Source organism: Capra hircus, chromosome 24 (assembly GCF_001704415.2).
Source record: "Capra hircus breed San Clemente chromosome 24, ASM170441v1, whole genome shotgun sequence".
In the NCBI taxonomy this organism is placed as follows: Eukaryota; Metazoa; Chordata; class Mammalia; order Artiodactyla; family Bovidae; genus Capra; species Capra hircus.
In genome coordinates this window covers 33673219-33689570 of record NC_030831.1, presented here as the reverse complement: position 1 = coordinate 33689570, position 16352 = coordinate 33673219, and the positions used below count along the sequence as shown (strand labels likewise).

General features: G+C 46.4%; 1 protein-coding gene across 1 annotated transcript in view; it reads left to right on the top strand.

The window, feature by feature from the left end:
- CABLES1 (Cdk5 and Abl enzyme substrate 1) overlaps positions 1 to 16352 on the top strand; it is a 102867-nt gene that overhangs the window by 39561 nt on the left and 46954 nt on the right. Inside the window, exons 2-3 of the mRNA XM_018039695.1 lie at positions 7679 to 7750; positions 14764 to 14856. Of these exons, the coding sequence (XP_017895184.1) occupies positions 7679 to 7750; positions 14764 to 14856 (165 nt within the window). The remainder of the gene's footprint in view (positions 1 to 7678; positions 7751 to 14763; positions 14857 to 16352) is intronic.

The following is a 16352-nucleotide window of genomic DNA, read 5'->3' as shown; positions in this document are numbered from 1 at the left end:
TAAGATTCTGTAGCTTCTGTTGAGAGGTGGCAGCTGACTTCTCTTCCTTCATCTGTGAACACATATGTACTGGTGCAAAACAGTTTGCTTCTTCTGACAATTTCTGCTACAGAAGCATCTGGGATCTTGGCTTTAAAATTTGCCAAATCACGACCAAAATCATCCCAATTTAGATGCTGAGTCTGGAGCTCGAGCTTCTGGTGCTATGACCTGGTGCTGTCAGAAGCCGTGTGAGAGAATAAAGGAAAGAGCAATGGAACGTTAGCACTTGACCTTGAGAGCCTGGTGTTTGAAAGCCAGCATTTTCACAAAAGCTGTATCAATGAAAGTATGATTCTGGATTCATAGGGGTTCTTCTCCTTATGGCTTAATGAAGTAATAAGCCCTCTTTTGTAGGTGAGATATGTTGACCAAGGGATGGAATCTTATGACATTTTGCAAAGGGATTCTCTACCTGATAAAAAAGTCCATCTCTGGGACTTCTCTTGTGGTCCAGTGGTTAAGAATCCGCCTTCTGATGCAGAGGACTTGGATTTGATCCCTGATCAGGGAACTGAGATCCCATGTGCTTCAGGACAACTGATCTCACATGTTGCAACTGCTGAGCCCGTGTGCCACAACTAGAGAGAAGCCCGAGCACCAAAGCCAGAGAGGCCCGTGTGCTGCAGCTAAGATCCGATGCGGCCAGATAAGTAAAAAGTGTACGTCGGAAGGGCTTCGCAGGCGGCTCTCGTGGCAAAGAACCAGAGGCGCGAGTTCGATCCGTGGGTCGGGAAGATCCCCTGGAGGAGGGCATGGCAACCCACTCCAGTATTCTTGCTGGGAGAGTCCCATGGACAGAGGAGGCTGTGTATGTGTATATGTGTGTGTGTGTGTATATATATATATATATATATTTATGTTTACAAGTATATGTGAAACTAGGAGCAAGTCTGAAAGGACACATGCCAGACTCTTAGAGGGTGTCCTCTGGACCCTGGGGTTTGCAGGTCATCTCCTCAATTTCTACTTCACACATCTTCGAATTTTTTTAAACAATGAAACTTATTACTCTTATAGTCAAAAAGCAAGTGGGAAATGAATGTTTAATAAACTCATAAGAAATCCATTTTAAACAGATCAGGCCTTCTCCCTGCACACTGCTGGGCTGTGCTAGGGGCACTGGCCCTTCTCCCCATCCCCCCTCCCCCCCCCCCACCTCCTGTAGGGGTAGGGTCTTCTGCCGTCTACTGCTTCCCACTGTAGTGAGGCTATGGGATGCTTTCTGAGGATGATTTTTGGGCTCTGGTGATCAGACTGGGATCTGGTGGATTGAACAGAGAAATCCCAGTAATAACTGTGTATAGAGAAGCCTTGAGTGGAAGGCCACGAAAATGCTGTCTGGGAAGATTCCCCAAACACCCACCTGCTGATGGCAAACTCTATGAGTTTGTTCAGCTCGCCTCGATCAAGTCCCTGCTGTTGGCTAAGTACACTCCGCCCCTGAGCCTGCACAGGTGAGGGGAGCGAGTGCTTCGCTGAGCAGCTCAGTGGCGGGAGGGGCCATTTTGTTTGTTTGTTTGTTTTTTTATAATTAAGTTTATTTATTTTTAACTGAAGAATAAATGCTTTACAATATTGTGTTGGTTTCCACCATATATCAACATGAATCAGCCATAGGTATACATATGTCCCCTCCCTCCTGAACCTCCCTCCTACCTCCCTCCTCCTCCCACCCCTCTACATTGTCACAGAGCCCCAGTTTGAGTTCCCTGAGTTATATAGCAGATTCCTGTTGGCTATCTGTTTTACATATGGTAATGTATATGTTTCCGTGTTATTATCTCTGTACTTGTTTTGGTTTTTTAATTTTTCCTTTTTGGTCACACTGTAATGTATGCAGGATCACAATTCCCCGACCAGCAATCAAACCCAGGCCCCCCTGCAGTGGGACCACCTAGTCCTAACCACTGGACCACTGGGGAAATCCCCTGGAGTCGTCAGTTTTTTTCCAACGAGAAGGAGGTGGTCAGCGTGAGAAGGACACAAGTAACAAAGCAAATAAATTACAACTGTATGGGTGTCTGATGACTAGAGGGAAAAGTTCTTTCTGTGGTTGGAGGTTTTGTTTGTTTGGGGTTTTTTGATCATGATAACTGTCTAGATGGATTTGAGGTAATTATGACCTCAGCTGGCACATCCCCTGTGTAGCTGAGCGATCCGTGGGGCCTCACGCCCTGTCCAGCGGCCTGTCTTATAGCCGGGAAGGGGGTTCCTTACATGGGGAGAACCAGAGCCACACAAGATAGTGATGTGTTGACCCAGGTGGTCAGGGTCCCTTCTTACTCTCAAAGCTTGAGTTTTTCTCCCAGAGATGGTGAGCATTCCCTGGGTGCAGCCAGGGTGGAGAGCATTGATCCAACCTGACTTACTTGTCGGACCAGGGATCACCTTCTTTATCCTCTCTTGGTCCTAAATCGGGGCCAGAGCTGTCCCCGCTGGTGCCCACTACCTGACACTGGATTTGGGGTCAAGCTGCTGCCCTGGGCCACCCCATAAGGGAATTACTCTGAGCCAAAGGGTCCAGGATGACCCTGCCCTGGCCTCACTGGTCAGCAGGGACATCCGTGAGTCCAGTGTCCACTATGATGAGGCTCCATTGCCAGGACTTCCACTGTGACCAGCCCTGGGTCCTAGGTGACTTGCACCACCGTCAACCATTAGCCCAAACAAGAAGTGAATTATTCGGTCCATGTAGGTATATCTAGGTAGACAAACACATCATGTATTGGCATTTCCTTGCCCCGGCAGAGTCCAGCCTTCAAAGGATAATATTCTAAAATGAGCCTGGGGGCTTTAGGGAGGCTGACTCACCTATGAGAGTTGAATGTGAACCACATCAGCCTCAAAAGTGTTGGTGGTCAGTGTGGAAGGACCCAGATGATAGTTGTCAGACAACACGGGGACCCTGAATTCTGAGGACTCAGCCATCCATGTAGTGATGTCGACGCAGAATGCTTGGGCTGTTATTGAATGTCTGCTTGGTTAATAAGGGGGCATGTTGTTTTGGTCCAAGACTGAGTATTCCCCATCAGTCATTAAAATATGCAAAGACCTCTGCTTGTTAACTGTTCCCAATGGTTAGGAGTCTGCACAGTCATGGACTTGGTTTATGAGGCAGACTGCAGTGTGAAAAGTGCCTGGTGAAGGCTGGCCACCTATGGTTAGCCGTCCCTTCCATTTGGGGCTTTCTGAGCATAGAAGGCAATGGAAGAGGTTCTTACACACCCTGGAAGGATGTAGCCGGGTGTTAGGGGGCAGAGATGAGTGATCACCACAGGGCAGGCCCTTTGTGGCAGGAAGGGCAGGGATCACATCTTTGTTTTCTTGGTGCCATATAACAATTTTTTTTAAACTTTTTATTTTATATTGGAGTATAGCTGATTAACACTGTGATATGCTGGTAGACAGCATATCCACCAGCCATACATATATACGTATATATGGGTCTCAGCCAAACATATCCACGTATCCATTCTCCCCCAGACTCCCCTCCCATCCAAGCTGCCACGTAACACTGAGCCGAGTTCCCTGTGCTATTTCTCGGATCCTTGTTGGTTATCCATTTTAAATATAGCAGTGTGTACATGCATATGATGGTTTCTTTATAAGGAACCATGGTAGTTCTTTCCAAGCTCTATATGTGCATCTTAAAGAGTATATAGCTTGGTTCTGTTCATGAAGACGGGAGGCACGTTTGCTGAATTTAAAGGAACAGTTGGGCATTTGAGTTTTGCATTTTTTTCCCTTTAAGGAATCCAGACCTTAAGAGTGCCTCTGTATGTGTGAGAGAGAGAAAGAGAGAATTTATAGCTGTTCAACTCATGAAGAGAATCTCTGATTTAATATCTTTTAGAAAACAAATCCTTATAAATACAGAGAAAGATGTATTCTAATATGATGATTTTTCAAAGAGCATGCTGGGTGTGGCTTTTAGATTAGGAAATTGTCAGATTGTGTGCTTGTGGGAATGGACCTAGTTTTCCAGGGTGAACCTCCAGGTGTGAATGCTGGACAGGAGCCTCTGAGCCTCAGGGTACCCTACAGGGCTTCATGTGTCCTCTGTGGGTTCACTTGGCGTTCGCAACTGGAGGACTGGCCTCCCCATTTTTGAGCTGGGAGGAGGGGCAGCCCCAAATGCCAGAAGAGCTCAAGGGATTGTTAATGGAATTCCCTGCTGATGGTCCCACGGATTCCCCCTTGAATATGAGCCCTTGAAGAGACAGGAGTCAAGCCGGGGTCAGCTTTGTGGTCCCAACAGGCCAGGCTCGCTGTTGGTGTGGTCAGAAGTGTGGGCAGAATGCACTTGCTAGGCCTTTCCTGCAACCTTGGTGGTATCTTTGCTGCCCAGGGCTGACCACAGGGCTTCCTGGTTGACCTCTGTCAGGATGATTGTAGGAACGGAGATCTTGAAGCTGTACAGTCATTGCAGTCACCCTGGTTGCAGGTTGAGCCAAACATCAAATATCTGTTTACCCGTCACCTGATTTTGACGGAATTTGTTGGAATTTTTCAGGGTCCGAAACCCATATACTTATTTCTGCCTGTGAATAGGTTGTCTAATGACAATCTAGAGGTGCATACCTAAAATAATATTTCACTTTTGATTTAAAAACTCAGAACATTATCCAGAAGTAGACAGAGTAAATTATCATTTTAATCACATGCCCATTGGAGGATGTTGGTATTAAGTGAGAAGCAGCACAGAAGTGTGAGGGCGCTAATTTTATAGGTGGCCGTTGCATCAGCACATGTGACACCAAGCTAGTTCTGCGTGGAAGGAGGGGTAGGAGTGGAGGAGCACTTGTCACCGGTTGACTCAGGCACAGGGTGTTTGGAGTGACAACCTAGACACTGGCTGGGGTTGGAGGAGCTGCCAGGGCTAAGAGAGCCAAGCTGACCCCATCAACTGAGTGGGGAGGGTTATGGGTCAGGGTGCAGCCCCAGTGGCAGGAACTGGAGTGATTATGAAAACCCAGGAGCTCCAAGTCATGAACTGTTCTGTACCATGGACTTTATGTCTCTCTCTTAGTTTTTCTCATCTCCCCATTTCATAGATGAGGAGACTGAGGCTCAAGGATTAAGAAGTTTTCTAAGGTCCCAAAGCTTCCAGACTCCAGGATTGAAATCTATCTGCCCCAGCACACATGCTGCTTGTAGCATCACACCGCCCCTTGGGTGGGGAGCGTGGTGACGCCTATCTCTGAGAGCTCTGGTGGGTGGGACTGGGACTAACTAGGCCCCCATCCCAGCCTGCAGCTACATTCCAGCCAGACCTGGCACCCGGAGGAACTGCACCTCAGTAGATGAAGTGGACCCTTCCTTCAACCACAGGGTCACAGGGGTCCTGGTGAGCCGAGTCCCCGGACTCATGGGGCTGCATAGAGAGGTCCTGCTTGCTGAAGAATTGGGTTCCTTTCAAATCCCCACCTATAAAATCAATTCCCCACCCCTCAGTTAAGACCAGTGTCTCCCCAAGGCCATTGCCTCCAGTCTGGCTGACTGTTGGAAATCTGGCAACATTAGAGAAATGGAAATTCAGTGTGAGTTAACTGTGGAATAAAACTGCATATCTTACAAAAGGTCAGCATGTCGTGAAGACACTGAAGGTGATGTCGGAGTGCTTCCAGTTCTCACACGTGGACAGAGAAGGGTCACTGGAGAGAAAAGCAGAGAGAACATGCTAAGTGTTTTAGAAAGGACTTGATGTCAAAATATGAAGACGGGACTTGCCTGGTGGTCCAGTGGCTAAGACGCCACACTCCCAATGCAGGGGGCCCGGTCAGGGAACTAGATCCTGAATGCCACCTTAAAGACCAGAGATCCCATATGCTGCAACTAGGACCCGACATAGCCAAATAAATAAATACTTTTTGAAAAGATGAAGACAGGCTCTGAGAAAATCAATGAAGCCCTCAAATGGTTTGCAGAAATGACCTTTCTTATTTAAAATGTGAAACAAAAAGGTAGCCACATGGTTGGTCAGAAACAATACACACGGAACAAAGCAAAAAACATTTCATTTTTTTTCTTTATGACAAATTAGACCGTGGTTATAATTGCATGTCCATTTTAAAGGCGATCAGCCCTGGGTATTCTTTGGAAGGAATGATGCTAAAGCTGAAACTCCAGTACTTTGGCCACCTCATGTGAAGAGTTGACTCATTGGAAAAGACTCTGATATTGGGAGGGATTGGGGGCAGGAGGAGAAGGGGACGACAGAGGATAAGATGGCTGGATGGCATCACAGAATCAATGGATGTGAGTTTTAGTGAACTCCGGGAGTTGGTGATGGACAGGGAGGCCTGGCATGCTGTGATTCATGGGGTCATAAAGAGTCGGACACGACTGAGCGACTGAACTGAACTGAACCTAACTGTTGTCAAGTGAATATAAAATAGACTTATCCTTCTAATTTTAGTCCTTTCCAAGGTAAAGACTGAATCAGATTTTTTTCTGATCACTACCACCCCCCACCATCAGCCAAATCACCTATTTTACTATGAAGTGATGGTCTTTGTTCAAATGGATTTACTGTGAAATTGCCAACCATCACCCAACCTGGTCCCTGTGTCAGATATTCTGAGTTATCTAGGACCCATTCTTATTTCGGTTGGACAAAAGAAGATCAAGGAGGTTTGGACAGGTGGTTTTCAGTTCTTTAGCATCTGGAAAGCATTTGTGTTTTGCCTAGTTATGTCCTGATATATATTCTTAATGGTCGCTGAGAAATTCTCCCGGGGAAATGATGTCATCTGTGTCTCTAGTTGCTTTTGAAATCATGGCCAACCAGAGACCGTAAGTTTTGCTTGTTTGTTTTTGTTTCTCATCTTTTGGCTGTGCCACAAGGCATGTGGGACCTTAGCTTTCCAAACAGGGATGGAACCTGAGTCCCCTGAATTGGCAGCATGGAGTCTTACCTACTCGACCACCAGGGAAGTCCCTGAGACCATAAGTTTTATTTATTGCCTCCTAATGATTTTGATATTTTATGTAGTGTGGTTTTAAAATTTAATATTTATCAGCTAAAGCTGGCTCAGACCACTGATATTTCAATATTTAACAGTATTTTAATACTAAAAACATATCTAATGCTTTAGGAAAAGTGCATACAGTACCAGTGGGCTTCCCAGGTGGTCGGTGGTGAAGAATCTGCCTGCCAGTACAGGAGATGCGAGTTAGGTCCCTGGGTCAGGGAGATCCGCTGGAGGAGGAAAAGGCAACCCATCCCATTATTCTTGCCTGGAGAGTCCCATGGACAGAAGAGCCTGGAGGGCTACAGTCCATGGGGTCTCAAACGAGTGGGACATGACTTAGCCACTGAGCACACACGTACACACACAGTACCAAAAGTATATGCAGTAAGAGGCACCTTGTCTGGTTTTGCTATTTGGCAGCATAAAATGTCTCCATCACGTCTCGTTTCTTCCCAGGGAGAACGTCAGGATTCAGCAAGGCAAGATGGGCTTGGCATTCAGGGTACGGTCTGGAAGTATGACAGCCTCTTAAAGACACCTTTCATCTGATTTTTTTTTTAACGGACTTTATTTTTTAGAGCAGTTTTAGCTTTATGGAAATTCCTGATCCATTTCATGACGCAGTTTGAACACCTAGATTTTTTTTTTTCCTCTTTCTGCAGACGTCGCCTCATCTCCCAGCGATCATCCTTGGAGACCCTGGAAGACATTGAGGAGAATGCCCCTCTACGGAGGTCAGTTTTTTGGCGTTTATGTGTATGTGATACAATACAAGAAGGAGGCCAAAGTTTGCTTTTCTTTTCCAGGTCTTGATTTACAGAATTAAATACTAAAAATGACAATCTGATCCCCAGACTCAGTTTGGAAACCCCAACCCTTTGGAATATTAGAAGGATTTCATGGCTGTGAAATCCCAACCATGTACCAGAATAGCCCAGTTCACGTGTGAATTCGGGTGCTATGACCCTTTCTTTTTGAAAATTGTTGCCTGATGGAGAAGAACGTGTCCCTGCTCTGGCTTTCCCAGAGGGAACACAGGCATTGCAGTCTCTGACTTGGTTAACAGGGGCCACTAAGTTCCTCCACGGTCAGGTGCTGGGGACAAGGTTAAGACAGCTATGAGTGCTCCCTCAGGGCTGAAAGTGTTCTGTTTCTCCCTCTGGATTAGAAAAGTGCTTTCAAGGCATCTTTTTTGGGGGGGGGCGGTGGGCGACAGCAGTTGCGGAGCTGTGCCTGGCTTCTGACTGGCAGCTCTCATTCCTGTCCTCTGTGCTCAGTTCCCCCATCCTCCTGGAGTGCAGGGGACCCATACCACGTTCCCCTCAGTCCTCACTGAAGCCCCAGCTGGGCTGGCCGGTGGAGGAGCAGCTGAGGGAAGACGGGGGCTGGGCCAGGGGGTGGGCAGGTAGGATGGTGTGCTGCGGGTTTATGGGGGATGCTGGCAGGCTGAGATGGAGGGAGAGTGTCTCCCTGGAGCCGGCCCCTTCCCTGCACGGAGCCTCACTCCCAGGCCACAGGTCATGTCCACAGACCACCTGGTTATAAAGCTTAGAGCATAGACAGGCCTGGGATCTGCTCCAAAGCATCCGTGACTGTGAGTCTCATCACTGACATCATTCTAAACAGAAAGTCAGGGCCAGACAGTCCGGTTTCCACTTCTGAGGGCTTTTTGAAAACATCCAAGGGACTTCCCTCCTGGTTCTGTGGCTAAGACTCCATGCTCCTAATGTAGGGGGGGCCCAGGTTTGATACACAACTAAGCCCTGACACGGCCAAACAAATAGTAAATAAAATAAATATTGAAAAAAGAAAATGTTCATAACTTCCGGGGCCACGTTAGGCTGATGGCGTGTGGCTGTGATCCATGTGGCCCAGGGGCAAGTGTTCTCCTGTCAGTCTCTGTTACGTGGCCCAAGTTAATCAGCGAATGTGGAGGAGAAACGTCCTCAGGTGGCACCGAGTGACTTCAGCATTTGAGCACAATTGATGCCCATCAGTGAACAGAACTGCAAAGGCCCTGGAGTTTGGAGAGGCTGCAGGGAGCACGGTCATTCGAGCAAGGTGGTAGCTGTGACCAAGGAAACTGGGTTTAAAAAAAAATCTCAGGCTCTAAATGTCACCTCCATAGGGATTCCTGTGGTAGAGAGGGGGCGGAGGAGGACCCGGGTGCCGTATTCCTGGTCAGATGCCCCATCACCCCTGTACCCTCTCTCAGCATCGCCCAGGCTCGTCCTTTGTCCTCTGGTTCTCAGGCCTATGATGCCACAAACGGTCAGAGTAAAAATAGAATGGCTGATTTGCCTTAACTGTAAATTCATCCAGCTTCTACTTACAGAGTGCTGTACTTAATTTCCAACAAATGTTGTGTAAATATAAAGTTTAAAAAATAAGTCAAAATCAAGGGAGTTGGGCAGTTTAAGAAGTTTAGATTTTCCCTAGTGGACTTTCTTTAATTAAAAAATTTCTGATGTTTACCATAGAAACAGACATAGACATCAAACTCATGGTTATTGAAGGAGGTTGTCTTTTTCATGTCCAACTCTTTTGACTATAGCTGCCAGGCTCCTCTGTCCATGGGATTTCCCAGGCAAGAGTACTGGAGTGGGTTACCATTTCCAACTCCAGGGGATCTTCCTGACCCAAGGATTGAACCCATTGGCAGGCAGATTCTTTACCACCGAGCCAGCAAGGAAGCCCCAGAGTGGGTAGGGGAGGGATAAATTAGGAATTTGGGATTAGCAGATACAAACAACCATGTGTAAAATCAACAACAAGATCCTATTGTAAAGCACAGGGAACTGTTGTCAGTATTCTGTAATGAGCCACGATGGAAAAGAATAAATACATACACACACAGATACATATGTGAGTCACTTTGCCATATACCAGAAACCAGCACAAAGTTGTAAATCAACTATACTTCGATAAAAAATTCTGATATGTACTTAGAATCTTGTTCCTAAGAGATAAAAGTCACAGAAGGGGCAATAGTTTGGGAGTCAGGGGATTTGAATTTTTGGCTCCATTTTTATACTAACTGCTTGGAGAAGGAAATGGCAACCCACTCCAGTATTCTTGCCAGGAGAATCCCATGGACGGAGGAGCTTGGTGGGCTACAGTCCACGAGTCGCGAAGAGTCGGACATGACTGAGCGACTTCACTTTCACTTTACAGGGCTTTGGAAACTCATTTACTTATGCTGAGGCCTCCGTTTTTCCCACCTGTAAAATGGAAGGGACAAATTGACTGATCTCTGAGGTTCTTACCAGCCTTTCCATTCTGTGAAATGAATGTACCAGTAATGACGCCAAAGTGTTTTGGGAACTGCGGGGGCGGAAGGCTATTAGCCCAACTTGCTTTCAAAGTCAGCGCTCAGAACAAACTGCTCAAAGGCATCTATTAAAAACCTTTTGCATAATTAGGTGTATCCTGTAATCAGTGCTAACAAGAAAGAGCTAATCTTTCATTAAATTAGTTTTTAATTTAATTCTATCCTAATTTAATTTTGCGTCACTTAAAATGTATGGTTTTAAATGGGTATTTACACATTAATGCAGGCAGCTTTGAAATTAGTTTCTTCCTTGCTTAACCTGCTTTAACCTGAGTGCTCAGTCTTCCGGTTTCCCTGGCAATTGTTGCCAATGCCACAGTTCTCTTAAAGTGTTTCTTAGGTTGGGGGTGGTGATAGCTGAATGCTTTAAAAACACACACGCACAAGACAACAAACAGCTTGCAATTCCAAGGGCTACACCATTAGCATTGTTGTTGCGTAGTCACTCAGTCGTGTCCAGCTCTTTTGTGATCCCATGGACTACAGTGGGTCAGGCTCCTTCGACCTGTCCACGGAATTTCCCAGGCAAGAACACTGGAGCAGGTTGCCATTTTCTTCTCCAAGGGGATTTTCCTGACCCAGGGATCTAACCCGCATCTCCTGCATTGTCAGGCAGATTCTTTACCACTGAGCCACCAGGGAAGTCCCTTTGCAGTTAGAATTGTATGCTAATATAGAAATAAAGCACCTCTTCAGTTATCTTTTTGGGCCTTTCCCAGGTGGAGCTAATGGTAAAGAACCCACCTGCCAATACAGAGACGTAAGAGACACAGTTTCGATCCCTGTGTTGGGAAGATCCCCTGGAGTAGGAAATGGCAACCCACTCCAATATTCTTGCCTAGAGAATCCCATGGACAGAGAAGCCTGGTGGGCTACAGTCTGTAGAGTCACAAAGAATTGGACATGACTGAAGCAACTTGGCACTCAATTATCTTTTTAAAAGTTTTGCTTTTCTCTTGCACATCACAAGTTTGTTTCTTGTATCCGCCTTGAACTCCAAGACTTGAGCATTTACCATGAGAGCCTTTAGATTGGGATTTTCCACATTGTCTGGTGGTTACCTGGTCTCCCAGAAATAAGAACCTAGGCTGTCTCTTAGGTGTCCAGAAAAATCTCTGTTTGGCTACCGCAGGTGTGGCAGCCATCACCACCAGCCCTGTCTCCAGCCTGTCTGGGTTGAGGGGTGCTGTCTGCTGTACCATTCAGTAATTACCAGTGCCAACGCACACCAGTGGCCTTTTGCCAACTTCCGGCTCCAGCTGAAGACTGAAAGATTTTGTGTCTAAATCCGAGGGTAACAGCACCTCTTTCTTCAGGCATGGAGACTGGTTTATAGGAGGGCGTCATCACAGTCCAGCTTTTAGCCCACTGCCCTCATCTAGACTCGGGGGCCTGGAAACTCTGCATCTGGTTAGGGGCAGTGGGGCAGGGGGGCGGGGGCACAGGGTAAGCGTGTAAGGTTGCTCCTGAACGCCTGTCCAGAAACCTGTGGAAGCAAGCATTTATGCCTTCAAGGATCCTTCTCTCTCCAGTGACTACATATTTCTAGAACTTTCTGCCGTGTGTGAGAGAGACAGTGGGGGACCTTGAGTGGCCTGCAGACTCTAACAGTCATTCTGGGGGTAGAACTGAGACCCTTCAAGGTGCTGGGTGTGCTTCCGAGTGCGGCCTCGAGAAGGCAGAGTGAGGCTGTAGCTCCTTGGACCCCAGGAAGGCTGGATCTGGGTTTGGAAGCTCAGAGTGGGTAGTGGGACCAGTGAGTATCTTTCCTGATTCAAACCCTTCCTGAGGTCCACAGGAAGCATCTATAGCATCCCCTCAGGTAGGGCACTGCCTGTCTTTAAAAAGATCTATTTAAAAACCAAGAAATCAGGACCCTTAATAAAGGCTGCAGGTTTTGTTTTTTTTTTAAATACTTTTTTGGCCACATCACACAGCAAGTGGGATCTTAGTTCCCCAACCGGGGATCAGATCCCCCACACCCCATGCATTGGAAGCTCAGAGCCTTAATCACTAGACCATCAGGGAAGTCCCAGGATTATAGTTTTAAGAATATAGGAAGAAAATAGTGACAAAATATGCACCCTTTGTAGTTAAGTTTTAATAATCATCACAACACTTGAAATGTGTATATGACTATTTACCTGTGTGTACATATGGGCCTTCCCTGGTAGCTCAGACAGTAAAGAATCCACCTGCAATGCAGGAGACCTGGGTTTGATCCCTGAGTCGGGAAGATCCCCTGGAGAAGGGAATGGTTACCCACTCCAGTATTGTTGACTGGAGAAACAGAGGAGCCTGACAGGCTACAGCCCACGGGGTCCCAAAGAGTGGGTTTCCCTGCCTGCTCAGATGGTAAGGAGTTCACCTTCAAGGCCAGAGACCCAGGTTTGAGCCCTGGGTTGGGAAGATCCTCTAGAGAAGGGAATGGCTACCCACTCCAGTATTCTTGCCTGGAGAATTCCATGGACAGAGGAGCCTGGTGGGCTACAGTTCATTGGGGGTTCCAAAGAGTCGGACACAACTGAGCGACTAACACACGCACATATGTATGGACATGCATGTGTGTATTTGAACGTATCCCTTGACAGCGTATGAAGCTCTTATAGAAATCTTCACGTGTGATTGTCACAAGAGCTGCAGGGTATATTACTAGTGATCGATCGCTAGGGTTGGTAGTGAGTTGGGGTGGATGCTGGCAGGGCCACTCGGGCTGTGGCCATGAGCTGTGGACACTTCACTGGACATGACTGGCAGGGGATCTTCCTGCCTCTAGACCCAATGCCCAGGGAACCCCCCTTTCCTGAGGAAAGTCACCAGATACGCTACCATGTCAGTGCTTTGACCACTCATTCACTTCACTGTATTTTTTCAAGATGAATTCTATTTTAAGGTGCTGTTTCTATGGGGAAAACATAAATAATTTTCAGTGCTCCCTAGGAAGCAGCTTCTAGGAAGACTGGCCCTTCCTGGAGGGCAGGTAAGGGGGTTTCAGGGGAATGTACACCCTGAGGTCTAGATCGAGGCTGTCCCCTAGTTTCCCTTCAGGCCTCTGCCTCCATGCGTGCTATGTCGCTTTTGTCATATCCGACTCTTTGCAACCCCCTGGGCTGTAGCCCACCAGACTCCATTCCAGGGCAGCCATTCCCTTCTCCAGGGGATCTTTCCAACCCAGGGATCAAACCCATGTCTGTTAATGTCTCCTGTATTAATAGGTGGGTTCTTTACCATTAGTACCACTTGAGAAGCCCGCGTCAGGCCTCCGGGGGAGAGTAAAGATCAGAGCTGAGGGGCAGGTGTGTGACTCTGAACATTCCTTAATCCTTTGCCCCCCAAAGGGCCCCCACACCCCACTGCCCTCAGCTTTACCTCCTGTTTGGGTCACCTTGCTGTTCTCTTACCTGAAGCCTCCAAGTTCAGAATTGACTGAACTCAGGTGACAGCCCAGCTCAGACACTCAGTGTGGCTTTGGAAACCTGGGCACCACTTCTTGACACATCTGATGTGATCCCAGAAACCAGCCCTCCGGGTCTATGGTCAGAAAGGTTTAAGTAAATAAAAAATCTTGGCAACAAAAACCCAACTAGAGAGGACGTTGCTCCCTTTCTCAAGACAAGACCAAACTTCAGATTGTCATTTGTTGGGATTTTGCTTTTTATCCTAGCTGTTATTGCAGTTACGTGTCTAATTTTGCCAGGTAGCTTTGAAAAAATATATACATAAATAAAACCTTTCTGTTCTGTTTTTCCTGCAGTGCATGTTCATGTCATATATTCTAGGGAAAATTAATTAGAATCCAAGTCAATTTGTTCAACAAATATGTATTTAAAATTTATCTGAAAAAACAAAAACAAACAGCCACTAGCCAGGTCTCTGATTCCCATTCAAAGTAAAGCTGTGACTTCCAAGCATAGCCTAGTTGAGTGTTGAGGCAATAGTCCAGGTGATTCAAGCCAGAGTCCTGCTATAGCAGAAAATGATTTGGGGTTGTTTTTAAACTGAATTTGCCAGTGTTTTTCTCTGCCTCTGAATTCGTTGAATTTGCAGTTTTCCGTTCCTGATACCTGTGTTGATACGGGAGGATTCTTTTTAAGATGACAGGAACGGATAATGTCTTTGGAATCCATGTAGGTTATGTTATTGCGAGTGAGGGCAATAGTTTTCATTAGCTGGCTCTTCAGAGCCATATAAATTATTATCAGTATTATCAAGGAAGTTGTCTGTCTTTTGGGTTGGTTTTTTTTTGTTGTTGTTGTTGTTGTTTTTTTAAGCTTCCTCGCTTCCAGCCGCAAGGTCCTCGTTATCCTTGGGGTGACTCAAACCTTTTGTCTGGTCTTTCCTTCCTGTCTTTGTGTGGAGATGTCTCAGCTATCTAGGACCGACTGACTGTGTTTTTGAAATGGCTTTGTTTTTCAGATGTCGAACTCTCTCAGGTTCGCCCAGACCAAAGAACTTTAAGAAGATTCATTTTATCAAGAATATGCGGCAGCATGATACCAGGAATGGCAGGTACCGTACTGACAGAAGCTTTGGGAGGGGGCTGGGGAGGGGGGACGCTTTGCATGGCCAAACCTCACGGAGTGAAGCCCACTGTAAAGATGAACATGATCTCGTGTAACCTTCCCAAACAGACCATTCTTTCCACCCCTCTCCCACCAGAATCATGCAAAGAAGTCTGTAGAAAATGCTGCTCTCTCATGGTAACCCAAGGCTTGGTTTTTTTTAGACTAAAACTGAATTTTCAATAGTACTGAAATGTATTTTTATTAGGAAACTTTGAACAGAAAAACAGTTGAGTTTTTTTGGCGAGGGTTTGTCATCGTTTCTTTTTCTGCTTTGTTGGATTTTGTTTTCTGTTTTCACCAGGGCTCTGTGCTCTGGTCAGTGAATATTCTGCTAGATCTTGGGCCTAAAGTCGGGTTTGGCTCTCTCTCTCTGATGATGTTCATTAAGAGAGGAGGATCCTGATTTTGCCAGCAGATTCGTCCCGGGCGCCAGTTCAGACTCCTGGGCCAGCTGACGTCTGGGAGCATGTGTTTCTCCAGCAAAGAGTTGTTCTTCGGGAAAGCGCTGTTAAATGAAAATTATGGTTAACATGTATATGTTGTTGTTGTCCAGTCGCTCGGTCATGTCCGACTCTTTGCGACCCCATGGACTGTAGCACGCTGGGTTTCCCTGTCCTTTAACATTTCCCGGAGGTTCCTCAAACTCACATCCATTGAGTCAGTGATGCCATCCAACTATCTTATCCTCTGTCGCCCCCTTCTACTCCTGCCTTCAATCTTTCCCAGCATCAGGGCCTTTTCTAATGAGTGAGCTCTTTGCATCAGGTGGCCAGAGTATTGGAGCTTCAGTTTCAGCATCAGCACTTCCAGTGAATACTCAGGGTTGGTTTCCTTTAGGATTGACTGGTTTGATCTCCTTGCAATCGAAAGAACTTGCAATATGATCTTGGCATTAAAACTGTCCTGGTGACAAGTGGACATGAATCTTTGTTGCCAGCATAGATTATGATTGAATGGTGAAGCCTATTAATGGCAGCCTCACGGTAGTGCTAGGAATAGGGCTCTAAGGCCTCTTGGGATCCCCGAAGCTCTGTTCCCTGGGGGTCACTCCTCCTCTCTGATCTGTGACCTCGATCGTAGCTAGAGACACGTCCCAGAGTGGAGTTCCTGCCACAAGACCATTTCACTTAATCTCCTCCTGATTTTCAGAAGCTCATATGGGCCCCACTAATTTTTGCTAACCTATACCAAATGAAAATTGCTAAAAACTTAGACTCATGGCATGATTAAGGCCCAGCATCACTATAATTTAGTGTAAAATACACTGTACAACCTGAATAACTAACACTAACAATTACAGTGTGTGAAGACTTCTTTTCTTGAAGTTTTTAAACCTCTCTTGAATAAAGAACATAATTTTACAGCTATTCAACAATTTCAGAATGGCACGATTGAATTCTCCCGTCAAATAATTTTTACGTAGTCAGTATGCATTCCTAT